Source organism: Sorex araneus, chromosome 1 (assembly GCF_027595985.1).
Source record: "Sorex araneus isolate mSorAra2 chromosome 1, mSorAra2.pri, whole genome shotgun sequence".
Lineage (NCBI taxonomy): Eukaryota > Metazoa > Chordata > Mammalia > Eulipotyphla > Soricidae > Sorex > Sorex araneus.
Genome location: NC_073302.1, coordinates 6,486,984 through 6,514,824, shown reverse-complemented (window position 1 = coordinate 6,514,824; position 27,841 = coordinate 6,486,984). Strand labels below are relative to the sequence as shown.

General features: G+C 44.5%; 1 protein-coding gene across 4 annotated transcripts in view; it reads left to right on the top strand.

Annotated features, from left to right (window-relative positions):
* The window catches only part of PBX3 (PBX homeobox 3), a 214,510-nt gene extending 187,434 nt beyond the window's left edge, over positions 1–27,076 (top strand). For 2 of the 4 annotated variants that reach the window (XM_055124416.1, XM_055124421.1), the window contains 4 exons: positions 20,557–20,722; positions 21,793–21,905; positions 22,707–22,796; positions 25,534–27,076. In XM_055124416.1, coding sequence (XP_054980391.1) covers positions 20,557–20,722; positions 21,793–21,905; positions 22,707–22,796; positions 25,534–25,626 — 462 coding nt within the window. In that variant the 3' untranslated portion in view covers positions 25,627–27,076. The remainder of the gene's footprint in view (positions 1–20,556; positions 20,723–21,792; positions 21,906–22,706; positions 22,797–25,533) is intronic. The other 2 variants (XM_055124423.1, XM_055124428.1) reach the window with 1 other exon arrangement.
* The last annotated feature ends 765 nt before the right edge of the window (positions 27,077–27,841 follow it).

The window sequence follows — 27,841 nt, the reverse complement described above, 5'->3', positions numbered from 1 at the left end:
CTGCAGGCTAGTTAGTAATCTGAGATCTCCTCACTCATTAAACTACTTATTCCAATGCAGTGAATATTCAGTAAGCTAATTAAAATTTTAAGTAAGATTTCCTTATTAAAAAAAATCTATTAAAATAAGAAGAAGCTCGTTAAAATGATTAGAATGAAGGAAAAAAGATGACTATCAAAGTACAGTGTCTTTATCAGCTATCCATAAAGGCCTTTACAATTCTTTGGCAGTAGACAGGAGGCAGAAGGGGATTTTTGTGTAAGTACGAAGTCTGGGAAACTGGAGTCAAGTTGAAGGATAATGGCAACAATTTTGTTAAGACAGTTCTTTCATACTGTCTTAAAAGTCTGTTCTATAAAGGCTCCGATTGTGTATCTACATGGAGATTGTATGTCATTAAACTGCATAAAAAATAGAGTAGGAAGTTGTAAAAAGAAGGGAGTTTTGAAGACGTGGTAATACCAAGATCAGGTTACTAGCAGATTTAAAGAAAATAGGAGGAGCCTCTGATTTTGTCGTTTTCTGTAAAATTGGCTTCATAATTTGCATGGTGTCTGAAGCTTGCACCTACAATGTCAGATTTTATATTCATTTTAGAAGTGACTTTTGGCAGGGAGGTGGGCATCTTCTCAAGTGGTGCTCTGGAGGTACGGGTCCCCACTGGCAATTCTCAGCTAGTTGGGTTGGTGGTTCAATGCAAGAACCCAAGGAAATAAAAGGCAAAATAACGTATTATTTTGTTAGAGAACAGAGAACCATTAAAATGTCAAATGGAAATTCTAGAACCCAAAATATAGTTACCAAAATTAAGAATTCTCTGAATGGATTTAAAAGAAAATTAGATATAGCTGAAAAGAAAATTAGTGAACTGGATGATGGGTCGTAAGAAAATAACCAAACTGAAGATTGATAGAAAATAGTATAGAAAACTTGGAAAATTATTAAGCAACATTGAGAAAATATGAATAATTCTATAAATAGAATTAGAGCCCAGAAACAAACATAAGAATGAAGCAACATTTGTAATATAAATACTGATTCTTCCAAAATTGTTGAGTCCGAACTCTAGAGTCACAGTAATTATAGTCCCCAAAGCAGAATAAATATTAATTCACACTGGGAACCATAGCTGTAACAGAATTTGCTTAATCAGTCATACCAAAAGCATCTTAAGGTGAGAAAGCAAGGAGATTGATTTAATTATTTGACATCAAGATAGACCACAGCTAGGCAGTCACCTGAAGTTGCGGCCCTGAATAGGAATAGAGTACACTTTTTATGAGAGTATTTCTGGCAACATAACAAAGAGGAGAAGAGGAAAAGAATGAAGTTTCTCGATTGGTCATGCTGTGGCAATACACTGAGGAACACTGAGGCAGGAGGGGCACAATAGGGACGCGGGTGGGGGGGTGGCGGGGGTGCCTCAGGGCTTTGTTGCTGGGAATCTTTGTGGTGGGTACATTGTCTTGGATCCCTGTATAAATGCTTAATTAATGTACTAATTGTTTCAGTGCCCCTCCTTCCTACTTAGGTAACAAGATGGTTTGGTTCCTTCTGTTCTTTATGTTTATGACTGTCATCTCTTCCCAGCTCAGAGCTCCCACCTCTGGCTGCCTCCATTACCTGTACTCTGCTTCCTGCTTGTTTCCACCTTTCCCATCACTATGATATATCAAGGGAAGGCATTTCTTCATTCAGAGGAGTCCATGGGGAGCAGAGCGAAACTGCCGTTTAACTCTTAACATATCACATAATCTAGCCAAAAATGGCCCCAGATGGGCTGGAGAGATAGTACAGTGGGTGGGGTGCTTGTCTTGCATACACAGCCAACCCAGGCTCAATCCCAGGCACTTTATATGGCCCCCCAATCCCTACCAGAAGTTATCCCTGAGTATAGATTGCTGAGCCAGCAATAAGCTCTGAGTACAGCCGGATATGGCCAAAACCAAACAAATAGCACTGTAGCACTGTCCTCCCGTTGTTCATCGATTTGCTAAGTGGGCACCAGTAATGTCTCCATTGTGAGACTTGTTACTGTTTTTGGCATATTGAATACGCCACAGGTAGCTTGCCAGGATCTGCCAAGCAGGCGCGATACTCGGTAGCTTGCAGGGCTCTCCAAGAGGGATGGAGGAATCGAACTCGGGTCGGCCACGTGCAAGGTAAACGCCCTGCCTGCTGTGCTATGGCTCCAGTCCAAACAAATAACAGAACAAAAGTATAGCCAGAGAGGGAAGAGATTTTTTTTTCCAAAGAAACAGAAATTAGACTGTTTTCTTAATTAACACAGTAAAGCAGTAGTGCAGTGTATGACATCTTCAAAATGGTAAATGAATTAAATATCAGACTAGAATTCTGTAGCAGCCAAAAAATGTCCTTTGATAATAGAGTAAAATAAATTTTCATTAAAAATATGATAATTTTCCCCCATTTCTTTCTGAAGGAAATGAAGTTTATCAGGCAGAATTAAAAGAATTGCAGTTAGAGGGTGGGGCATATTGAAGGAGTACAAGAGAAAATTAAGGGTAAATGTGTTTATGAATCTAAATGAGCGCTTATTATTTAAAATAGCAATGCCTTTACAGTATATAAAGAATTAAAATACATAATAATGCCTTTTAAGTTGCCAATAAAGTATTCTGAGGCACTTGCATCTTTTATAGAAGATGAGTGGATATTCTTATTTATTTCTGAAGAATTATAGAACATTAACAAACTACCAGTTAATGTTAAAGTACCTATTAATGTTAGACTCTGCTTTTTTTGTTTGTTTGTTTTGGGGTCATACCCTGTTGCGCTCAGGGGCCACTCCCTAGCAGTGCTCAAGGGACCATATCTGGTGCCAGGACTCAAACCCAGATTGGCTGCATGCAAGTCAGTCACTTTACCCATGTATTATCTCTCTAGCCCAATGTTAGACTTTAATAATCGGGAATGTGTGATTTTTTTTTTTAAATCTTGTTATAGTATGTATGTGTGCATTAGACTTCAGTGCAAATTTCCACCAAAATCATCTCACTGTGGAGGTCAGTGATAGTACAGAGGGTATGGTTTGCACGTGGCAGACCCAGGTTAGTCCCCGGCACCCCAAATGGTCCCCAAGCACCATCAGGAGTGATACCTGAGTGTAGAGCCAGGAGTAAGCCCTGAACACTGCCAGATGTGGGCCAAAATTTTAAAAAGAAAAAAAAATCACTTCCTTAATACATAATCATTTATTTTGTCCTGTTAGGCATGATTTATTCTTTTGTAATGGCAGCGTAGTTTGGAAGTGGAATCTTTATTTCTGAACGGGCTGGCAGTGTGGCTCAAAGTGGCAGAGCACTTTGAGAGAGGCCCCTAAGGAGGAGTAGCACCGGTGACCCCAGAGACTGCCTGGAACGGCTCTTGTCCCCTGGTACCACCATAACAACTAAGAGCAAAACAAAAAGAATACAAATGTATGCAGCTTCTGAGCAATAAAGGAAACATGGAATTGTGCCTTTAAGCAAGCAATCTAAGAGAATGTTTAAAGAAGGAAGAAGGAGCTGGCATGATAGTAAGCTCGTAGGGCATTTGCCTTGCATGCAGCCAACTTGGGTTCAATCCCCGGTACCCAATTTCTGATGATTGATTGCTTATGGTTTTAACCTAAAGAAATTCAAATCAGTTAATACAACATAATATAATACCTATTCTCATTTACATAAATAAGTTTTCCACTCTGGCACCTAAAATATATTACTTGAATCTTATTGTGGTAATTATCATGTCTCCCCTTCATAAATAAAATCTTTCCTTTTTATAATTCTGTGGTCATAAATAAAATTTTTTTAAAAAGATCTCTGCTAATGTATTTTAGTTTACATGGAATATGTAAAACCAGAGATGTGAAATTTTAGTAAAAGTGAAGAGAATTAAAATAATTTAAAGGGAGCCTCTTTCCCTTCAGTGTGCCACTGAAGATCCTGGGCCAAAATAAAAAAGTTAATTTAAAGGGGAAAATCTAATTGACCTAAGAAAGGAATTGTTGGTTTTATACTAGAAATTTATGTTATAAATACTGGGGCTGGAGTGATAGCACAGCGGGTAGGGCGTTTGCCTTGCATGCGACCGACCCAGGTTCGATTCCCAGCATCCCATATGGTCCCCTGAGCACTGCCAGGGATAATTCCTGAGTGCAGAGCCAGGAGTAACCCCTGTGCATCGCCGGGTGTGACCCAAAAAGAAAAAAAAAAGTAAATACTGCTTAAGTATCTGCATTAATAAGTAAAGGATGGCAATAAAAAATCTTTATGGATGTAAAGAAAACAGATCAGACAGAGAACATTCAATATGAATGAGGTGTTAATTCATTATTGAAAATGTATAAAATCCCTTAGCGAGCAAGGAGTAAATATACCTTCCTTAATATAGTGGAGGACAGCTATAAGCGCCAATAGTGGAAGCCATCCTCAGTGCCATAGACTAAGAAGTTTGTTAAGGGACTTTGACTCTACATCAGATTCACCTTTGGCTCTACATTGAATACATCAGATTCAACTTTGGCTCTACATCAGACTCACCTTTCTGCTCCTCAAGGACTTGGGTCCGTTAATATTGCAGAGGTTGGTGTGTAGGCAGCTGGCACCTAGCAGGAAGAGAGGGTTCTGCCCCCATTCCAAGGAGGGCCAGTGAGCTCAGCCAGAGATTAATCTCACCTGGAAGGGGGCAGCAGCAAGCAGAGGGTATTTTTCAATTTTTTTAATGTTTCTTGATTTGGGGGCTACACCCAGCTGTGCTCAGTCAGGGCTTACTCCTGGCTCTGTGCTTGGGGATCACTCCTAGAGGGCTTGGGTGACGATATGGAGTGCTGGGGGTTGAACCTGGGTCCACTTCATGCAGGCCAACACCTTACCCACTGGGCTATGTCTCTGGCCCCACAGGTTGCTCCTAATGGTAGTGAGGTGTTTTCTCATTATGGTTTTGACTTGCATTTTTCTTATGATGATCAGTGGTTTTTTTTGTTGTTGTTGTTTTTTAAAACAGACCTGCTGGCAATCTGTATGTTTTCTTTGGAGAAGTGTCTGTTCAGCTCTTCTCATTTTCAGAATTAAAAAATATATATATTTTAGAAACTACCCCCAGCAGTGCTTGAGGGGGCCAGCAGGACTATACCTGGTGATGCTGTGGGGATCAAGCTCAAGGCCTTTATCTCCCCCATCCATTCTGATTGCCCATTGTTTTTTGTTTCTTTAGGGCCTTCACCTGGCTTAACTGTGGGGGGCTACTCCAATCTCATTGGTTCTTGAGGCTCATTACTGGAAGTGCTTGGGGAGCCCTGCAGTGCTGGTGATTCAGCCTAGAGGTGCCCAGATGCTAAACATGTGCCCCAACCCTTTGAACTCTCTTTCCTGTCTGTATTTTTTTTATTAGTGTTTGTTTGGGGGCCTCACCATGTGGTGCTCTGGGCTTACTCCTGGCTCTTCACTTAGGGATCACTCCCGGTGTGCTCAGGGAACCATATGGAACCTGGTTGGCCATATGTGAAGCAAGAGCCCTCCCCGCTACACTATCTCTCCAGCTTCTCTCCAGCCATATTCAATGGGATTATTTGTTGTTGCTCAGATTTGTCAGTTCTTTATATGGATATTAGCCCTTTTTCAGAATACTTGTCCTTTTCTTAAAGTACACACTTGAAAGTTAACTATGCGGCTATAGAGCACCTCTCAAATCTTAAAAAACTTAAAGCAGTATTTTTTTCACTCTAGTGGAATTAAACTGACAACCAGTAACAAAAAGATAACTATAAAATTCCCCTATGTGTTTGAATATAATGTATTTCTTTTTAAATAAAATTTTATTGAAGTAACATATTTTATAGCATTATAAAATATGAATTATAAATTGATATGCATGAATGCTCAATCATGATTACCACCAAAAGTGTAGTTTTTAATCCATTACCACACAAGTGCTCCCTTTGCACATTTTGCTCATGGTTTCCATCTCCAGCTCCCATCTTCTGGCATCCTTCATTTTCTTTATCTTTAAGAATTTTTTTGTTTTGTCATCCCAAAATTGTTCAAGGGCTATCCCTGGCTCTGTGCTCAGGAGTAATCCCTGGCGGTACTCAGGGCCCATATATAGTACAAGAGGTTGAACTATAGTTGGCCGCATACAAGGCAAGTTGCCTTACACCTGTACTATCTCTCCAGATCCTGCTTTCTTTATAGTCCATAATGTAGGTGAAGCCATATGGTGTTTGTCTTTCCGTATTAGTCTGATTTTACTTAGTATAATACCTTCACGATCCAGTCATTTGGCAAATGGCAAGATTTCATCTCTTTTTATAGTTGAATAGTACTCCATTGTATGTGTAAGCCACATTCATCAACACATTCATGTGTTGAGCTGCTTATGTTATATTTACATCATTACATGATATTGTAAATAATGGCTGCAAGTGAACCTAGGGGTGCACATATTTCTGACTTAGTATTTTTGTGTTTTTTTATTCACATAATTATGCAGAAATGCAATAGCTAGGTGACACCACATTTCTATTCATAATATCTTTGCGGCATCTCCATTGTTATTCCATAGTGTCTCCATAGGTATATATTCCCACCACAATGTACAGTGGCTCCCTTCTCTCTACATCCTTGCCAATTGTTTTGGGTTTTTTCTTTTTGTCTTTTTTTTTAATGGAGGGAAAATACTGCACACTCAGCAGTATTCAGGGATCACTTTCAGCTGTGCCAAGGGACCATGTGGTGCCTGGGGTAGTACCAAGGCCTCCTACATACTCTGAAACATGCTCTCAGCCTGCAAGTTACTTCTCCAGCTCTGTTTTTTACCTTTCGATTGCGGTCATTCTGACATTTGTGAGGTAATAGTTCACTGTGATTTTGATTGAAGTTATTTCTTAACTCATGGGTTAATGAAATACAATAGAAATTTTAAAATATTTTAACTGAAGCAACAGTGAAAATACAGTCCATCAAGAGTTATGGATACACTAATAACAGTGTTTCTATACATAGAAATATATAACTTAAAATATAGAATAGATTTCTATATGTAGAATAGACACACACCTACACACACACACATATATATATAGGAGGACCAAAAATCAGTGAGCTAAGCACCCATATGAAAGTCTTAAAGCACAGTTAGCCCCAGAGAAAGTAGAATCAGAAATCTTAAAAAATAAGTACATGACCAGCAATGTAGCTCGGTGGCCCTGAGTTTGATCCCCAGCGCCACATGCCCCCCCAAGTACTGCCAGGTGTACTCTCGGTAGCCCCCAGCAGGCCCTGTGCTTAGCCTCCCCCCAAAAGTCCCTCTCTTTCTAACTCCCTCTCCCCAAAGACATCTTTACTTATTTTTAAAAAGTGTTTCTTAATATAACTGTTCCTTTCGAATATCAATTCTACACACTCCTGTCTTCTTTCAAAAACTAACTTTTTGACTCAGTTCTCTCATTAAAACATAGCAGGGAAATCAGGCTGGGGAAATAGCTCAAAAGGCTACGGAGTGTGCTTTGCTTGCGGAAGGCTGGCTTCCGTTGCCAGCACCCCTTGGCCCCTGAGCACTGCTGGGGGTGATCTCCAGGGTGCTGGGCGAGGAGTAGCCACAGAGCCCTGCCGCTCATGGCCCCAAAACAAAAATAGGGCAGGGGGGAATATAACTCACTGAACCATCACCAAGAGTTATGGGGAGCGTTTGGAGTAGCGTTTTTTAAGTTAAGCGGTTCTATACAAATGTTTACAGGTATGGTGATTACAAAAGAACATGTGATCTCAGGCAGAATGAGAATGAAGGTGAGATTGGATTTGGGAGATTGAAGCAGGTGGAAAGAGTCAGAGGCCCTCAGGGGAGCGAGGGCCCCGCTGCTTCATTTCATGTGTTTGCAATAATTGACCTGACGGGGGGAGTCAGAGCTGGTCATTAGCTGTGTGGCCCAAAGCCTGGGCTTGCGACTTGCCCTCACAGAGCACACAGCCCAGGAGTGAAACAAGGCAAAATGAGTTGGGATACTCTACCAGGTGGTGACAGGTAACTGGCTCAGAGATCAAGGGAGGGATCTGACTTAGTTGGTTTTCTTTCCTCCCTCTCTTCTGGATCGTGTTGGCTGTTTAGACCACTGCCGTGGGGGCAGAGCAGATTTTTTTATTTAATTGAATCACCGTGAGATACAGTTACAAAGCTTTCATGTTTCAGTTTCAGTCTTAGGATGATGGAATACCCATCCCTCCACCAGTGCATATTCTCCACCACCAATGTCCCCAGTATCCCCCGCCTTCTCACCCCTCCCCCTGCCTCTGTGGCAGACAATTTCCCCCATACTCTCTCTACTTTTGGGCATTATGGTTTGCAATATAGATACTGAGAGGCTATCACGTTTGGTCCTTTATCTACTTTCAGCATGCATCTCCCATCCCAAATGATCCCTCCAACCGTCATTGACTTGGTGATCCCTTCTCTATCCCAGCTGCCTTCTCCCCCAGCTCATGAGGCAGGCTTCCAACTATGGGGCAATATTCCTGGCCCTTGTGTCTACTGACCTTCCATCCACTGGGTGTGTGCTATGGATTTAGGCCGTGGTCCTGTATTTCTATATTGCTGCTCTGGAAAAACTGGATTTGAACTTCCGAAGACTGTAGCCATATGATGTTTTTTAAAGTGAAGTAAAACCAAAAAAAATATTTTTTTTTAAAAATCCATTAAAAAAAATTGAATGATGTATGAGGGAAGAGAGAGAAATAGAATGGCGCATGTTCAAGAGAAACGTACAAGCTTGTCCAAGGGGGAAAGGTCGAGAATACATAGCTCAGGCTGAGTGCAGGATGGAGAACAGGCAGAGCAGGATCAACAAGCAAATTTTTCTACTCAAGGCCTTCATTTTTGATCTATAAAATGGGGGGCGTGGTGATTGTTTAGGGGTTTGAGGGCTGAAAGAGCTTATATATGGAGACGGCTTGGGATCAAGCCTGGCGTGTCATGATGCTGGGTGTGTGCTGTGGATATACGCTGGTTTATCATCCTTTCAGCTACTTCCAGTTTTCTTGCTGGGGATGTTGTGCATATCAGAGCCCTGGAAAAGTTCCAGATTGGGACAGCGGGCAGAGGCTCTGCTCTCAGCAGAGTGGGGAAGTAACCCCTGGGTTTCCACAGAGTCCCGTAAAGTCATGGTGGGGAGAAGGACAGTCGGGGGCTGGCAGATGGGGTTGAGTTTATTTGTGGTCTCTGAGATCAATCTTTGATGTTTGCTTTGGGGCCACACCGCTTAGAGGCTCTCCCAGCATGGTGCTTGGGGGTGGCTCCCAGCAGTGCTTGGGGGACCATGTGATGCCAGGGATTGAACCCAAGCCTCCCACATGAATTCCAAAAGCCCGGACTCCAGCCCATTGGGCTATGTCTGTGCCCCTCTGCCCTCCCCCCAACCCCCCCCCCCACACTTAGTGACTTAGTATATTTTTACTCCAGACTTGCATGTAATCCAGCTGTGATTTTTTTAAAAAATATTGAGTGCATGCAGTCCATTTTTAGTGAGAATTAACTATGTAGGAAGGATGATCTACTTTTTAAGGATAGGCTTTTTTTCTTTAATAAATGTAGGGAAATATTTTGGATTTTTTTGTTGTTGTTCTTTTAATTTTATTTTGTTTGGGGGTCACACCCAGCAATGCTCAGGGGTTACTCCTGGTTCTGCACTGAGGAATTACTCCTGGCAGGGCTCAGGGGACCTTATGGGATGTCAGGGATCGAACTCAAGTCTACCACATGCAAGACAAGGGCCTACCTGCTGTACTTTTGGTCCAGCTTCAATTTTCTGGATTTTTTTTTTTTTTTTTTACTTTTTGGGTCACACCTGGCGATGCTCAGGGGTTACTCCTGGCTCTGCACTCAGGAATTACCCCTGGCACTGCTCAGGGGACCATGTGGGATGCTGGGAATCGAACCCAGGTTAGCCGTGTGCAAGGCAAACGCCCTAGCCGTTCTGCTATTGCTCCAGCCCCAATTTTCTGGATTTTTAAGGAGAAAACTGGGGCATGTTTTTGGTAGGGAATAGTGTTTGAGTAAATATGAGCTTCTAGGAATCAAAAGATGTGATTAAGTCTCTACATAGGATACTGAATACATTTTGATATTTTCTATTATAATTATAGGATTAGATTTATTGGAAACTAATCTGGTTTAGGAGCCTGTGGAGGGAAGGACCTATTTAGTTGTACATCTAGCACAGTTTTATTTGTTGTTGTTGTTTTAATGAAAGAAGTAATTGTAAATAAAAAAAAAATTAGAGCCGAAGAGATAGCACAGTGGTGAGGGTGTTGTTTGCCTTGCATGCGGCCAATCCAGGTTTGATCCCCGGCATCCCATATGGTCCCCTGTGCACCGTCAGGAGTGATTCCTGCATGCAGAGCCAGGAGGAACCCCTGAGCATCATTGGGTGTGATCCAAAAAGCAAAATAAAGAAAAAAGAAAAGAAAAGAAATTTAACTGCTAATCGCATGTGTGGTCATTTTGAACCACCCTTCAGCTGTGTGTAAGGAAATGAATGGTGTCATCTGTTGTCTGTGTACCAGGGCTGCGAGGCAGATATTGTCGATATTTTCGCAGATGAGCCTCTTGAATGTCACAAGCAGTTACCAGTCTATCATGCATAGAGTAGAAAGGGCAAAGCCAAACCATAAGGGTGTCAGTACATTATAGTAATAAAATTTGTCATATACTCAAATTAAAAACTACAGTGTTTGACAAGTGAATCTGTTTTAAATTATTTCAAATACTGCGGATACTAAATTGCTCTTTATTCAGTTCTCCTGTTAAAAGCATTGGTTCCAAAAGTTGTTTTCAGGTCAGTCGTCAGGAATTTTAAACTTCTTTTCATTTGGGGCTAGGGGACACATGTACTGTGCTCAGGAGATCACTCAGAGCCAGGAATTGACCCCTGGCTTCTTGTGTGCAAGCAGGCACTTCCGCCTTTTGAAATATCTCCCCTGTCCTGAAGTTGTTTTCGGAGAGGCAGAAGGCAGTTTGGCTTCTTGAATTAGCCCATATTTTTAGCATACAGAAGCTGAAATATTTTGCACTGAAAAGGTTGGTAGAATATACTTGTGTAGCCCTGGCCATTTAATGTAGTGGAAAAGAAATAAAGTTGAACATTTTTTTTAATTTAGCAAGGGCATTAAGCATTAGACAGGTCTTATTAGATATGGCATGGTGGCAGAGGCACCAGAAAGGCCGTGTGAACACTGGCAAGTTTCACAAAACCATGTGACCTCAAATTTTGCATCGGTAAAATCAGGTATTTGTGAAGACTAAATGAGTTAAATCATTTCCATGTGGAAAAAGGAGTGAGATTCTACTTATTAAAGCCACTAGCTAAAAATTGAATGGTATCTGGCTTCCTTCCCTCCTTTCAGATTAAGTCAAATAACGGGGAAGACCACCTATTGATTAAAGAGAGACTATTTCTTGGAGCTAAAATTGTTTACCATGTAAATATGTTTCATTGTACATGACTTGGCATTTCAGCATCATAATCTGTTGCATTTAATTAGGCACAGTACATAAAGTATGCATCCCAAGCAAACATGGAAACACAATAGCAAAATTTTCTAGGATTTTTGCCTCATAAATTTTCAGTTTATTTATTTCAGTAATGGTGTTTTAATGCCAGCTGCCTCTTTCCAGTAAGTACAACCCCTCTGCCTAGCATTTTTTATACAAGGAAGCAAATCAAGACTGACCCCTGAAGTTCTCTGCTTCTGCCTCTTAATGCTTAAGACTTTAAGTAACAATCTTTTCCCATTATTTAACATTGTCATTAACATGATAAATGAAGCAGTCGTGTTTAAAATGTAAAATATAACAATGCCAATTAATAAGTTAGACCAGTGACTGTAGAGGCATTTAGTTTGTAAATGTGACTGTGTGTGAGTATTTCTTAAATGCAAAGCAACCAGAGAAACTTGAGTGGCTTGAGATTATTTTTAAGATTCCTGAGACTTTCCAGTCCCGTCTCCTGGGTAAAACAGAAGATGGGCCAGTACAGAGTCTGATTCTTATATTCTTAAAGATTATAAAATGACTTCTCAGTGATTTTTTTTAAAAGAGGACATGGCATGTGGGGAAATCCTATAAGAGTTGAGGTTCAGGGGGCCAGAGCGATAGTACAGCAGGCAGGGCGTTTGCCTTGCAAGCGGCCGACCTGGGTTCAATCCCCAGCATCCCATATGGTCCTCCAAGCACCGCCAGGAGTAACTACTGAGTGTGGAGCCAGGAGTAACCTCTGAGCATTGCTGGGTGTGACACCCCCCAAAAAAAGCAAAAAAAAAAAAGAGTTGGGGTTCAAAGCATGCACCTGACCTGGTTGTCTTTCAGGCACTGCAGGAGCCTGCATTGCCAGGGATAGCCCCTATTGTCCCTGGCACTGCAGGGCCTAGCATCTGTGGAACCACTGCCCAGTTGGCCAAGAATCACTGGTAATGACCCCCTGCATCTGCTGAGGACAACCAAGGTGTCCCTCCCCAATTAAAAAAAAACAGGTAGCTTACTCTTTTCACTGAAAAGTACTTAGTTTTGTTTGTTTAGGGGCCATACCTGGCGGTGCTCAGGGCTTTTTCCTGCCTCTGTGCTGAGGGATCATTCATGGCAGGGCCCGGGGGCCATATGGGGTTCTGGGTATCAAGCCTGGGTCAGCCATGTACGAGGAAGTGTCTTATCTGCTGTAATATTGCTCCAGCCCCAGAACCATATTTATTTACTTCTCAAAGAATCTTTATAACATTGTAAGTAGGAGAAAAGAGCAAGTTTTTTCCTTTGCATACAGCACGAGAAAACGCTTTTTTCATTTACATTTTCAGTAGGGGGTGTGTGAAGTCCTGGTGATTCCTGAAACTCCTTCATTCAGCACTTTATGCCCCCGCACCCTCTGACTGAGATCGTCATTTGTGACACAACTTAGCCTGGTGCCTCTCAGAGGCCGCTCCTTGGCTCAGGGCCGGTACTCGCCCTCAGTGATGACCGTGATCTAGGTGATACTGGCGTCGAAACCTGAGCTTCCAGGGGCAGATGTGGGCCCCAACAATCTGTGTTTTCAATCATCAGCGTAACTTTCTGTTTGTCAAAACAAGTATTTGTATTGCTTTGATCAGTTTAGATGAACTGTAATGATGGTTTAATCTAGAGGGAAATAGCAAACATGTAGAAACTTAGAGTCACAGGAAATAAAAGCAATTCGAAATGTTCAATTTCCACATATTTCTTTAGAGCATAAAAGTATATTGCATTAGGATAATATAGAAGGGAGATGAAATGGAAATACACTTCCAAGAACAAAAATGATACAGAATTTTTGACTGCTGAAAAAAAAAAGCAAATTTATGGATAGTGGGAATCAAAGTACTGTACTATTTATATTTGGTTGGATGCATTTGAAAGAATATTGGTACAGTTTTATTTAAATGTCAACATTTATGACACACTAAAATAACATTGTTTACAACTATATAAACTTATAATGAAAAATTGTAGGTGCCAACTCAAAAAATGTGCAAAGGAGAACAAATGTGTGAAGGGTTAGCTGCTGTTTCAGGATTTCATCAGGATTCCAGCCCTACAGTGTGCACGTAAGCGGCCCAGGACCAGCCCCTTTTGGGAAAGGCTGCCCGCCTTCCTCAGGACCCATTGCTGGCTGCGTCCTAGGAATTGTGGGTTCAGTCTCCATCTTCCATTTGCTGGAAATCAGTGTGGCTTGGAGACTGGGTGCAGGGTCGCTCTCAGCTCCCCTCCTCAGGGCTCTCTCCCCTTCCCTGTCCTGCAGGTGGGGCCCTTCACGTCCTTATCCCCTTTTGCCCCTTTCTCACTCTCTTCCTTCCTCTCCAGGAGAAATGGTCCTCACTGTAGGTTCGCTCCCCACTCTGCCCCTTCCGAAATACGCCTCATTCTTCTTTCTTCTTGTCCTCCTTTTACTGCAGAGAGGGGCCATAGAGGTTAAGGAAGAGGAAAGGGGAGCTGGGTTTGAAGTGAGACTATGTCTCTGGGGTCTTGCTGAGGTCCTGGCCTGGGAAGGGAGTTTGCTGTTTCTGCCTGGTGGGTAACAGAGCTTCTGAAGGTGGGACCTCTGAAATACCAACACTCCATAAAAACATTTGTTGAATTGAATATGAGGTCCACTTTTTTTTTTTCCCTACTCCTGGCGGTGCTCAGGGATTACTCCTGGCTCTGTGCTCAGGAATTACTCTTAGCAGGACTCAAAGGCCCATCTGCAGTACTAGGGGACAAACCCAGGTCAGCTTCATTCAAGGCAAGTGCCCTACCCACTAGACTACCACTCTGGCCCATGGGATCCAGTTCTTACTGTGCGAGTCTCTCCCGATACTCCAGGCCTTCTAGATGGCACATCTCTCCGCGTATGCTGCCCTTAAAATCTGTGCAGTACAGCTTGATGCATGCTCAGTGCCCTGACATTTCTGCCAGTGCTTTTGAACGTCTAGTATTGTTTTCATTACCAGATTATAAATCCTAGGCAGACAGAGATACATCTCACAGAGCCTAATACAGTAGGAAACATAACAAATGCTCAATTTATATCCCAATTGATTTTTTTTTAAAGGAAAAAGTGAACAGGAAGTCTTGGGTTGAAATCTGTGCCCATACATACCATTTAGTTTGCTGTATGATGTGGGGGACTTGCTATCTAATCTGGATTGCTTGTTTATCATTGACTAAGTATGAGGGTAACTGCTAATCATTATCAGGTAGTTATGACGTGCAAAAATCAGTAATGCCTAACTGATCTTAAGAGAACGATAGAACTGTTATTTTTTTAATTATTATTGCTGAAGAGATAGAAGAGCCTGGAAAGCTCCCCATGGTATATTCGGTATGCCAAATACAGTAACAATTGCAGGCCTTACTCCCCTGACCCTGAAAAGAGCCTCCAATCATTGAGAAAAACAAGTAAGGAGAGGCTGCTAAAATCTCAGGGCTGGAACGAATGGAGACATTACTGGCACCCGCTCAAGTAAATTGATGAACAACAGGATGACAGTGATACAGTGATTACTGGAGAGAAAACACAAAAGTGACTTGCCCAAAGCAACTCAGCATAGTAAGTGGAGAATGAGGTTTGAACCCAGAGCCTGAGTTCCAAGCATTGACCCATCACATGACTCGACCCACATCCAATTTAATTATCTCACAGTCTAAGGTCTATGTTCTGGGCTGCTTTGGTAGGAGCCAAAGACATAGTTCAGTGGGGAGGGTGCTCACCCTGCAGAAGATCAATCTAGGCTTGATCCCCATCACTCCATGTGGTCCTCCAGTTCCTGCCAGGAACAAGCCCTGAGCACCACTGGGTGTGTCCCCAGAACAAAAACAAGCAAACAGAAAAAGCTGTTCTGGAGGAAAAGATAATGCAAAAGTAGAACTAGTTATTAAAACATTTTTAACGTTTTCAGCTTTATTATGATATGACCAAAGGGCCGGGGCAATAATACAGCAGGTAGGGTGCTTGCCTTGCATGCAGCCAACCCAGGTTTGATCCCCGGCATCCCAGAGCATTGGCAGGTGTGGTCCAACCACTGCCCCCTCCAAAAGATATAATCAACACAACATTGTTTAGACTTAAGGTATATGAGGTATACATATACCTTTATATACTTAAGGTATATAAATATATAAGGTATATGTATACCTGATACATATATCTTTTGATTTATTTGAAAATTGCAAAATGATTGCTTCACAGTAATAGCTCTTGCCTCCATCCTAGCACAGTTGCCACTTTTCTATGATGAAAACACTTAAGACCTACTTTCTTAGCAATAAACAAGTCTGCGATACAGTGTCATTAACCGTCATCACCGGGCATATTAGATCCCCAAACTGGTCCACCTTTTAACTGCAGGTTTGTACTATTTGACCACTATCTTCCAATTTCCCACCCCTAGTCCCCGGTCACCCTTTACTCCCAATTTTTAGTTGGTCTTTTTAATATTCCACATAAAAACACTTTACTTTCTAGAAGCACTTGGCAATTGTCAGCTGAATTGAGTCGGGGGAAATGCATGGCTATCATAAATGGAGCAACCGGAAGCTTTTCCCAGCCACTTTTGGCCTGGCAGAACGGTTCCAGAAAACCAGTAGCCTGTAAAATGTTCCCTCCTCATTTCCCTGATTGCCAGACTCTCAGTCTGGGAGTTGATAGCAATGAACATCAGTAGAAGGAGAGCACTTAGGTTTTTATTCTCATTTTTAATTGATCTTAAACTTTTTGCCTGGCCCTTTGCCTTTGGCACAGTCCAGAGTCGTGAGTCCTTGTTACTGGCTCCAAAGAAAAGCCCAGGGCGGTAGATTCCCTCTTTGTTCTGTGGCCTTTTTCTGCCTGTGTTTGTGCTCAGGGCCCAGCGTTGAGCTTTCCAGCCCTGAGATGGAGCGAGTCCTGCCCTGCCGTGTATACGGTAGCACACTGTGAGCACTGTGGGAGGGGACCACGTGTGAGCTGTAGCAGTTGGAGCTCCTACTGGGTAAGGGGAAGGGAGGGGTTCTTTTGCTACTAATTGTATCCATCTGTTTTTATTTTTTTCATTTTTTTATTTTTTTGCTTTTTTTGGGTCACACTTGGCAACGCACAGGGGTTACTCCTGGCCCTGCACTCAGGAATTACCCCTGGCCATGCTCAGGGGACCATATGGGATGCTGGGATTTGAACCCGGGTCAGCCGCGTGCAAGGCAAACGCCCTACCCGCTGTGCTATCTCTCCAGCCCCTCCATCTGTTTTTAAACGGTGGGAAAAAAAAAATTCCTGAACTTGGGTGTGAATTCATTTTTTTACATGAATTCCACTGATGCCCGATGCAGCAGTATGGTCTTAATAGCTGATGGCTGCAATACCCAAATCTGTGAGATCAGAATGTGACGTGCATATTTTAATTTGAGAAATAGTTTAACATTTTCAGATATTCATTTAGATGTGGTTATGCAGGTTAAACATAACGTATGATCACTGCTTCTTTCATTGCTTCCAATTAAACCTTGCTTGTTAGTTTAACCTCTAGGTAATCCCATCAAACAATTGATGTCAAGGAAACACTGCCCACAGTAGCTTCGGATGAGTGGTCATTAATTTTAATTGCCTTGATATTAAAGATTAAGAAGTATTGGGACTAGCAGAATGGAAACGATCTGATGTCAAGCAAATCCACTTGCTAAAGCTTCCCCAGGCTGCTGGTGATATTAAAATTTTACTGTGAGAATTAAATAAACCTTTATTAGTGATGACTGTTGTTTGATTGGTCCAGGGGTATGCATAAACAGAGAATTCTTACATATCTGGAGATGAGACCTTGATGGTACAGAGTTTCCTCAATTATGAAACTGTTAATAAAGCTGTAATCTGATTTTCCAGGCTAGGTTTCATTAATGTATTATAGCTTCTCTGATTGTCAAGGTAATATTAACTACAAAGTACAGAATCCAACAGAGAATTGTTTAGAAGAAGAGAACTCTAAGATGGGCCTTTGTTGCTAAATTCAGAGTTGGGGAATTTTCATTAATTATGCTTAAGAAATGCCAAATTCCCTTCCAACCAGAAATACCTCCCTTCTCACTGAGGTATGTTCCATATTTAACTCTTTCAAAGGCCTGCCAGTCAGGCTCAGATAAGCTGAGGAATGTTATCTGTTCAAGGAGCTTTTTGCGGGTCTGCGCTCTAGATCTACCCTTCAGAGCGTGTGCAAGGCGGGGCGGGGCCCAAGAAAATTGGCTTTAACACATATGCTCAGAACCTCGAGGATCCTTTCCAGTCTTGATTCAGAATTGTGTTTAGAAACCCAGAATTCTGGTATGAGAACGGATCCTGTTAGTCACCGAGGGGAGGCTGCCTTCGGCTGGTGTGGGAACCCCTCCCAGAACCTCTCTCTCCATCGTGTTGGGGTGCGAGGCCACCCCACAACAGCAGCATGGCCACCCGCTCCTGATCCCCACAGGCCACGGCTTGTCAGTGACCAGCTCTGGCCTGTCCCTCCTCCGTGACGACTGCTCTCTGAGAACTGAGACCAGCCTGGGGGAAGAACGAGAATCGCACTTACTCCCTCACAGAGACTGTGTGGGCAAGAATGGGACGGCAAGAGAGAGGGAGGGCGGTTTAGAGGGGGTTGATTTTAGACCTCTTGATTTGGGTGTCATGGCCAACTCTTTATAGGGATCTACCTTTAAATGGATCACTGCAGTGTTTCACGGAAGTGAGGGACAGTAATCAAAACACACACGCATTCTGGCCTGTCAGGGAAGGTGCCAAGCTCACAGGTGTGGTATCACATAAACACAAAGAAAGCCTTGGGAGAGAGGGGTGGCCCTGACAAATGTCAGACGCTGCTGAGAGGGCCAGCAAGTTGAGAAGTGAAATCTCGTTGGACTGGGGACAAATGTGGTGCCCTGGAGACTGGGATGAGATGAGAAAACATACGCATGAGGCTCTGTGAGACACTCCGCACTTTATTTTTTTATTTTGCTTTTTGTGTCACACCCAGCGATGCGCAAGGGTTACTCCTGGCTCAGCACTCAGGAATCACTCCTGGCAGTGCTCAGGGGGACCATATGGGATGCTGGGAATCGAACCTGGGTCGGCCACGTGCAAGGCAAATACCCTACCTGCTGTGCTATCGCGCCAGCTCCGACACTCCACGTTTTTAGACTAATCGGGTGGGGGCCTTTTAGCAGGGAATGAGGGCAAACAAATGCTAGGAATACCTCACCGTGATCTTCCTGAGGATAGCTGGTGGTCGCCACCCCGTGAGCCTCTGCTTGTGTAGAGCTGACCAGGGCACACGTGCGCGGACATTCCCGGGATGGAGCCACATGCTCTTCCTCTCGGGCGCCTCTGCCAGCGCCCTGCCACTTCTTCCACAGAAGGATGAGTGCCACAGGCTGAGGAACGAGAGTTCTATTTCCAAGGCAATTAAAGACTTGGCAGAGATGGTTCAATAACTTGCCCGTTGGTGTAAATTGGGTTTGAGGGCTCAGCTCCTCTTTTTTCCTTGGGGCTCCTTAATAACTACCACCCTAGCCCCACCTGGTGACACAGCAACAGGTGCCTTGCGCAGACTGTTGGGAAAATAGAGGGATGTATTTTTTTGGGGGGTAATCATGAAATTTTATTCTTTTTATTTTTTATTTTTTATTAGTGAATCACCGTGAGGTACAGTTACAGACTTATAAACTTTCGTGTTTGTGTTTCAGTCATACAGTGGAGTCATACAGTGGTCCAGTGCCCATCCCTCCACCAGTGCCCATTTTCCACCACCAATGGTCCCAGCATCCCTCCCACCACCCCCACCCCGTCCCCTCCACCCCACCCCGCCTCTGTGGCAGGGCATTCCCTTTGGCTCTCTCTCTCTCCTTTTGGGTGTTGTGGTTTGCAGTAGAGGTATTGAGTGGCCATCATGTTCGGTCTATAGTCTGTTTTCAGCCCACATCTCCCTTCCCGAGTGGGCCCTCCTAGCACCCTTTGCTTGGTGGAAGGGATGTATTTTTTAACACCAAGAGGTACGGGCCTTTGTTCCAGCAAGTGGGTACCTAATTTGTCTGTCGCTGAGCGCGCTTTAAGCTCCTTGACGTACTTCAGCCGCAACACGGGAACGTAGAACGTGAGCTCCGAGCAAGGGGGCCTGGCCTGCAGTTGTGCCGTCAGATGAGCAGGACACGGGGGGCTCTCGCCAGGCCCCTCTGCAGACCCCTCTCCCGCGTGCCCTGGCTGTCATCGCGAGCGGCTTGCCAGGGAACTAAGCACACTGCTCTAGGGGTGAGACGAGAGCCCTCCTCTGTTTGCCGTTGACCTTAATGGCCATGCTCGCGTTCCCGAGCGCGGCTTCCTCGTGTGGTAACTGCGCTGCTTGAGCAGCCATCTTGGCAGACAGACAGTGTCTTCTAAGGCGGGGAGACAAAGGAGTTTCTCATCCATTATTAATTGCGATTACTCTTTTCAGCAGACCAAACAGGATTCTTCTATATAGCTGCCAAAATCATTCCAGACTCAAAAGAAACAAGTCATTCTTTCTCAAGTAGTCCCCACTTCACTCATTAACAAACGTTTGCTTTAGTTTTCCTGTGAATTGGGAGTGGAAGGGAACCAATCATTTGAGATATACCACAAGAATTTTTTTTTTTGCTTTTTTGGGGTCACACCTGGCGATGCTCAGGGGTGACTCCTGGCTCTGCACTCAGGAATCACTCCTGGTGGTGCTCAGGGGAACCATGTGGGACACTGGGAATCGAACCCGGGTCAGCCGCGTGCAAGGCAAACACCCTACCCGTGGTGCTATAGCTCCAGCCCCAGAATTCTTTTTTTAATAATGAACAATGTTCCTGGCCATTAAAGCCATGCTACTAACTTTAGCATTAATGTGGCTGACCCCACAACGCTCTGTGTCAAGAACGTGGCGAGGATCGCTGGTGAGTGAGTATCAAGCGTCTCTCAGGCCGGCTCCTTGGTGTCCAACCATTAGGATTGAAGTTCGACCATTTTCCTCTCCCTTTGACCACTCACTCGTCCCCTTCACTCATCTCCCTGATTTTTAGGTATCCAACTGGTTTGGCAACAAACGAATCAGGTACAAGAAGAATATTGGCAAGTTTCAGGAAGAAGCGAACCTCTACGCTGCCAAGACAGCTGTGACCGCGGCGCATGCAGTGGCCGCAGCTGTGCAAAACAACCAGACCAATTCGCCCACCACGCCAAATTCTGGTGCGTACTGGGTGCTCCCTGCTCCGCCCAGCCAACCGTATGCCTCACGGCCCGGTCCCGCAGGTCAGGAAACGGGAGCCCAGACTGAGGACCTAGTGGATTTAATAAAGGAAGATTGATATTCACGTGCAAGCGTGTCTGGGGGATGGGTGAATGAGGGGCTGGCCAGACGCCACTCTCTCTTGATCAATTCTGGAACTTTCCCATTTAGCAGTAGTTTTTAACCCAGTTGCTAAGCCAAGTACTTGCACGTAGGATTATTTAAGCAATATTGTTCCGTGCAACGTTTTCAGGTCAGTGGGGGTGTGTTGAGTAGAGTGGCGGAAGTGAGGGTTGCGGTGAGCCACTGCTGGTAGGTTCGGGTTCACTTCAGCCGTGCTCTCCCTGCTACCCTGCCCTCCTTCGCACTGCCTGGACGCCTGTGCGGGTGCTCTAGGGCCACTCAGGAAGGTTGGCTGTGAGGGGCACGGTACTTAACACCAGGATGCAATAGCTTAGCGTCCCCCGCTAGCTCTCATGCTGCAGTTGAAATGGCATGACAGAGGCAAAAACATCAAAGTTACAAGGCTCAGCTAGCCCAGGCAGGTGCAAGGGACTTTGCCAAGGAAACCCTGTAAGTACATCTCTAAAAGTTCTGAATGATTTAAATTTTTTCCTTTGTTCTGTTGTCCTTGCTGCTCTCCCTCCCCTCCCCCATCCCAGTTTGTAGCAACGGAGCATGCAAGGTGGAGGGTAGGGAAGGTTCTTCTCTAGCCCTGTCCACCCTAACAGTTACCGGTGAAGAGCAAAGGACTCCCTTAGTGACTAGAGAAGACTGGAAATAAGGGCAGCTTCTGGGGGTTTTGCTGCTTATCTGGTTTTTCTGTTTCTTATTCGGGCTTCCCCTTGAGAAGACTTTTCTGGACGCCGAGTGCGCAGGTGCTAGCTCTCCGGAACTGCCCTCCGTCCTCTTAGCTTTGGAAATGCTTTATGTTGCACAGCCTCGCCCTGTTCTCCTCTCCCTCCGCTAGGTCTTGAGGATTTTATGTGTAGCTCTCTGTTATTCAGCTACTTAACTCTTTCCTTTCCAGGTTCTTCTGGTTCTTTTAACCTCCCAAATTCTGGGGACATGTTCATGAACATGCAGAGTCTGAATGGGGATTCTTACCAAGGGTCCCAAGTCGGAGCCAATGTGCAATCACAGGTAGGAGAGATGCCCCGCCCGGGGCCTTTCTAGCAGGGTAGGGTTTGGGCTCAAAACTCCTTACTCTCGCCCCCGGAAGTGGTCTGCACGCCCGCGCAGAGCCTGTGCTGGGTGCTTCCAAACGGGACCCATCCACCCCACCATTCCATTCAGGGGGAAACCAAGTGACAGTGACTTTTGATGATTCAAACCTGATCAACTTTGTGAATGCATTCGGCTCTGGCTTGAGCTCATGGAGAGGGGTTAGGCGCATCTTACTCTTTTAACAAAAATTTAAAAAGAACAAAAAAAATTGTGTGTGCCAGGTTTTAAAACCTATTGCTTGGTCTCATTTCCGTAATTTATTTTTCAAGTCAGAATGCAAAAACCTGCACTTAAAAAAAAAATAGATTTCAGACTCAGCTCTTTCCTCATTCTCTTGCTTTTTTATGCATGTAGGGGGTGTGTGTGTGTGCAAGCACGCGTGTGTGTGTGTGTGTGTGTGTGTGTGTGTGTAGAGAAGTAATATAAATATTTATGGGTAGTTTTTTTTTCCCATGGCCACACAGTTTGGATGGTGTGCTTGGAAAGTTTGCATTGCCATGAGGAGGTTATTGTCGGGCTGGCGTGAAAAACAAAGATGTGTGGGTTTTAATATGCAAAGAATTGTTGAAATTCTGCCAGTCACATTTGATTGATAAATTTGTCTTTCGTTGAAGATGCTAAACCCTTGTGGCACACATAATTCAAATTGTTTCCCTTTATAAGTGATGATGTTTTAATAGATTTAGGATGATGAATTTTGCTCCGTCTCACTTCTAGGTGGATACCCTCCGTCATGTTATCAATCAGACGGGCGGCTACAGTGATGGCCTTGGAGGAAATTCACTGTACAGTCCACACAATTTAAATGTGAGTACTCCGGAGAGCAGGCTGAACAGTGAGGTAAACAGCGACCAATAAATCAGCCAGTGGCCATCTGACCTGGCTTCGGCAGCATCTTTACTGCACTTTTATTTTATGAACTTAAACATTTGACATTACCTAGATGTGGTTGGAAGTCCTCCCCGGTGCCCAGCGTGGCCGGCATCTGTCATCAGGAGTGTTCTCCTTAGGCAGGATCCGATTCAGCGACCGTTTCCCACAAGCCGTGCCCTCTTTCAGAGTGATGGGCTTTTTAAAAGGGGGAGAGGAAAAAATTAAGTAAACACCCCTTTATCTCAGAATCAAGCAGCAGGAAGCATTTCCAAGCACAGCTCAGGTGAAGGTCGACAAACCAAACCAAAGACTTTGGTTCTTTGAGACCAGCTTGCTCCATTGTCATGCTCCAGTATCATCTGCCAGCATTTTTCATGGTCTTTCCACGTATAATTATGGAGAAAATAATTTTAACCTATGTAGCCAAATCACCAAAACTGGACTTCTTCACCCCCTTTGACGTGAATGGCAAATGGCAGCGCCCAGACTGGAAAGGAGTGTGTAGAGGGGCTGAGGTGGGCGGGGTCCAGGTTCCAGATGTAGGGGGAGGCATTGACCAGCACGCACCGGCGGAGTCAGCAAGAAAGTGGGCATGGGTCCCCTTTTCAGGGCTTTGGCTTCTGTGAAAGTAAATATTAATGATTTAAAAAGTGATTGAGGATGTTCACTTGTAAAGGGGGAAAAAAGGACCATTAAATACTCAGATCTTTTACATTTGAAGTGTCAAATCTTTCTTTTTGGGTTTATAAATAACTCATAATAACCCACAACAAACCATATAAAAAGCCTTTTAGTTGCATTTCTCCTTTTTCATTTAAGTGTTTTGAAATGCTTCAGAGAATGTGCGATATCCTTATCAACATGATAAAATATGAAACTGTGATTGCCTGCAGCATTTTACAGACATGAATTCCGTCTTCACTGATGAGGCTTGATAAGGCGCTGTTGTATGATACAGCGCATAATCTCAAACCACCAGAGTTAGGATTAATTTATTTTGAAAAAAAAAAAGAAAGAAAGAATGCTGGCTGACAACCTCTCCTCCAGCTGCCAGACTGCGTAAAAATACTGTACATTTGTTGTTTATAAATTTGGATAAAAGAGGAATGATGTTTACTTCAGAGGGAATATCTTTAGACTTGTATCTGCATAAGAGGTTTTTTTTTTTCTTAAGTAGATTTCCTGCCTGAGGGTGAGAGCCACTTACCTTTCAGGTGAGAAGAGGGTGTATCAGAGGCGCCCCTGAACGCAGAGCCATCCCACCCCACTCAGCTGAAACTCCACGGCCTGAACTGTGTGGTTCTCCCACACACCAGACTCTCTGGAGCCTGGAAAACCCCTTGGCCCCTCGGCCCCGGCCATCTGGGTGGGACAGTTGGGTCCTCCCCGACCCACACGGTGCCCAGTGATGCCCGAGGGAGGGAGGTACCTGACTGTAGCACCTAAAGTCTGGAAGGGGCAGGACAGCATGCAGCTTCTCGGACAGCCATGTCTAGACCCCCTCAGCAGCCTAGTGACGCAGGCCTGCAAGGAGACATTTGGAGGGGGCTGGGGTGATAGCACAGCAGGTTGGTCATTTGCCTTGCCACGAGACCAACCAGGGTTCGATTCCCAGCATCCCATATGGTCCCCCGAGCATCGCCAGGAATAATAATTCCTGAGTGCAGAGCCGGGAGTAACCCCTGTGCATCTCCAGGTGTGACCCAAAAAGAAAAAAAAAAGACAGTCGAGGCCCTTACCCAAGAAGTTGCACACAGGGACACACAAGGTCAAGGAGGGTGCGTGGCTGGTCTGTATCGCGGCACACAGCGTGTCAGCCGGCTCACCTTGGCCGCCTTTCCAGGAAGGCCCGTCCCGTCGCTGTCACTCAGGGCTCTCCAGCTCACAGGCCCAGCACCTCCCTCTTCTTGACTGACATCAAAATATGTAGCGACAAGCCGTCTGCCCCAGCAGAAATCTGATCGGACATTGATTTCGGCAATCGCCTCGATGGGCAAAGACAGAAGGCAAATTTGTTTCTGGGTCCTGTTATTGCTGCTGCAGCGCCGAGGCAGGCAGGGCCAGCCGCGTGCGAAAGGCAGCAGCCGCGTGGCAAATGGGGGCTGCAGTTATGGATAATTGGAATACAGATTTGAATACTGTGCGCTCCTCCACAGTTCATGCATTTTCTTTCTGGAAGATCCTATTTGGAGGCAAATTCTGGCCTGCGTTTTCCGAGGGTTGGAGGTGCGAGCTGTCAGGCGTGTGTGGGGAAAGAGCCAGCAACTTCTCTATGGAGACGAGGATTAAGTTGAGCTGAAGTTGATACTTGGTGGAGCTCAGGATTTTGCTGAGGCATCGCACTGAGCTGCTCCACGGCTCCTTTCTTAGAAAATGTCTTCCCGAGTTCCATTTCCCCCTGCAAATCCGAGGCTGAGAACCGCAGGCTGGCTTGGGAGTCGTTGGAACCGTCCTTGGGCATGCTGATTTATTGCCACGTCTGGGGGGGATGGATTTGTTTTACATGCATTTAATCCTGCTTTAACACATGCTTCAGACTCCTGCCAAAGTGGGTTTCGAAAATACATTTTGCTAATGCATCTCGGCTCTCGCGTCGTCATCTGGGTGTTTTAAATTGGGGAGTAGAAGGAGTACGTCAACCTGCGCCCACTGAACTGTGTTCTCTTTCCAGGCTAATGGAGGCTGGCAGGACGCAACCACCCCATCTTCTGTGACTTCTCCTACAGAAGGCCCAGGAAGTGTGCACTCGGATACCTCTAACTAATCTCTGGCCACACTTTTCCCTGAGCTGACATGCCTTGACATGTGCATTCAGAGCAATAGGAGGAAAAGGAAAGCGTTTTTGTAGCCCACCATCTACAGCTTTACTGTAAAACCTTGTCTTCTTAGAGAACTTGGGAAATCTGTTTTTTAAGGAATCATAATCATTTGTATTTATACTTAAAAACACACTATGTTAAAAAAGCACTTTATCCAATTAGGCCAAGATTTAACATTGTTAAACAGTCCTGTAGCTATTTTATCCTAATTTATTATCAATATTTTACATTCATGGTTTCACGGTTGCCAATGACTTGGCCTTAAGGGTAAAAAAAAAGTACAATATATACAAAACCTCAATCGTTCGAGCAAACGCAAAGCTTCACCTCACCTAAATTGAACTTCCTGCATATTTCCATCCTAGCCTGTGAACATCTTTCTTTCATAACACTAACGGAGTTGGAATCCAAGAGCTGTTTGGCTCTCTCTCTCTTGATGAAGGTCGTGTTTAGGAATCTTCCTCGTCACGTTTGTGTTGCGATCTCTTCTGTTCTAACTAGATCAGAGACCGGTAGCATCTTTTCCCTCTCTGAAGGCACCAGTGCCCAGGGCCCGGGCCGTATTGCAGTTACGGATCGAGGTGGTTCTGGGAGCTGGAGATCCTGCTGCTGATAGAGGTGACCCCGAGATCCGCCTGGGCTTGGACCTGTGCGCAGATTTGGCAAGGTTTGCTACGTCCTCTGGGCCTCGGAGGGCAGTGACGAAGGCCCGCTCTCTGGAGTGTTGTATATAGTGTAGCAAAAGAGTATTTATACATCTCACCAATCAGAACACAGCTTTATTACCTCATGCGAACTCATACGAACCAATAGAATTTCAACATGTTCTGTAGCTTAGAGTGCTCACTTACTACCTCTGAACAATACTCACGCTGTAGTTTGTCTTCTTTCTTATCTTTTTGCATCTTGTAATTAACTCTTTGTTTCCCTTCATAAAATGTAATGTACATTGTAATCTTTTAAAAGAAAAATCAGGGTTGCATTTGCAACTTAAAAAAAAAAACAAACCGAGTGGAGACATCGGGTCTTAACACAGGATCGGTGAAACTGTTGTAAATACTGAGAAAACATTTCGAATGTTCTTCATCTTGTTATTAATTCATGCAAAAGAAAAAAAGAAAAAAAAAGCTGCGACTAATTGTGATGCATTCAGATTTCAGTATTCAGTACTGTATATTTCACCCTGTGTCATGGGGCCCCTCTCCTATCTCTTTTTGTATTGTATGCGATTCTGAAACTGATTGAGTCATGAAAATAATTTGTGGCGGTGATTCTAATGTATTAAAAACGTTTCGTGTTCCTTTCTAACTGGATTACACCCTGGATTGAAAAAGTCTTCCTTGTGGTAGTTACATGTAGTTTCAAACATGAATAAACTTTTTGCTTTCATGATTAGATGTTGATGGAATTTCTTTCTCTTTTTCTTTCCCTCCTTCGTTGCTGTTGGTGTTCACTGAGTAACACTGGTTACGAGAGTGTAAACGGATGTTTTAGGGGTCCCACCAAAATGCCAGTATCCCAGGGCCAGACTATCCTGGGAGCCCTTCTCGTCCTTCCCCACCCCGCCCCCCGCCTTGGCAACCCCAGTTCTGTCCTCAGAGCCGAAGACAGTACACTGGACAGTGGCTGTCCCCACGGCTATGAGTGAGACCATCTAGTACTTAGCTCTGTTCTTCAGACTTCCTGTGCTAATTAGCATGACTCCATCCGTTCTGTCCACATTGTGGCAATCACCCTTGGCCAGCCAGTGTAGATAAGGCAGAAAGTCAGTCCAGAAGTAGACCTGGCGGGGACCTGGCATGTTGCTGGGGACTCTGAGATAGCAGAGGAGCCTGTTGGGAGCGCCAGCCAGCCCCTGGGGACTGGCCTCTCTGTGTCCACTGGCTGGCCGACCCTTATCTCCCATGGCACAGCTTGATCCTTACGCCCTGAGCACGCTATAAAGAAATCCTGTCCCTGTATCGGAAATTGGAAACCACAGCTCATGGAAAGTTAAGCAAGAACGCTTAAGATCGCACAGGACGAGGGGAGCGGTGGGGGACGGGGTGGAGGCACACCAAACCCAGGTCTCGCTTGGGGGGTGAGGGGCACAGGTCCCCTGATCTGCTCTTGCATCAGGCACTTGGTACATGGAAGGGCCTTTCACTGTAGTTTTTAAAA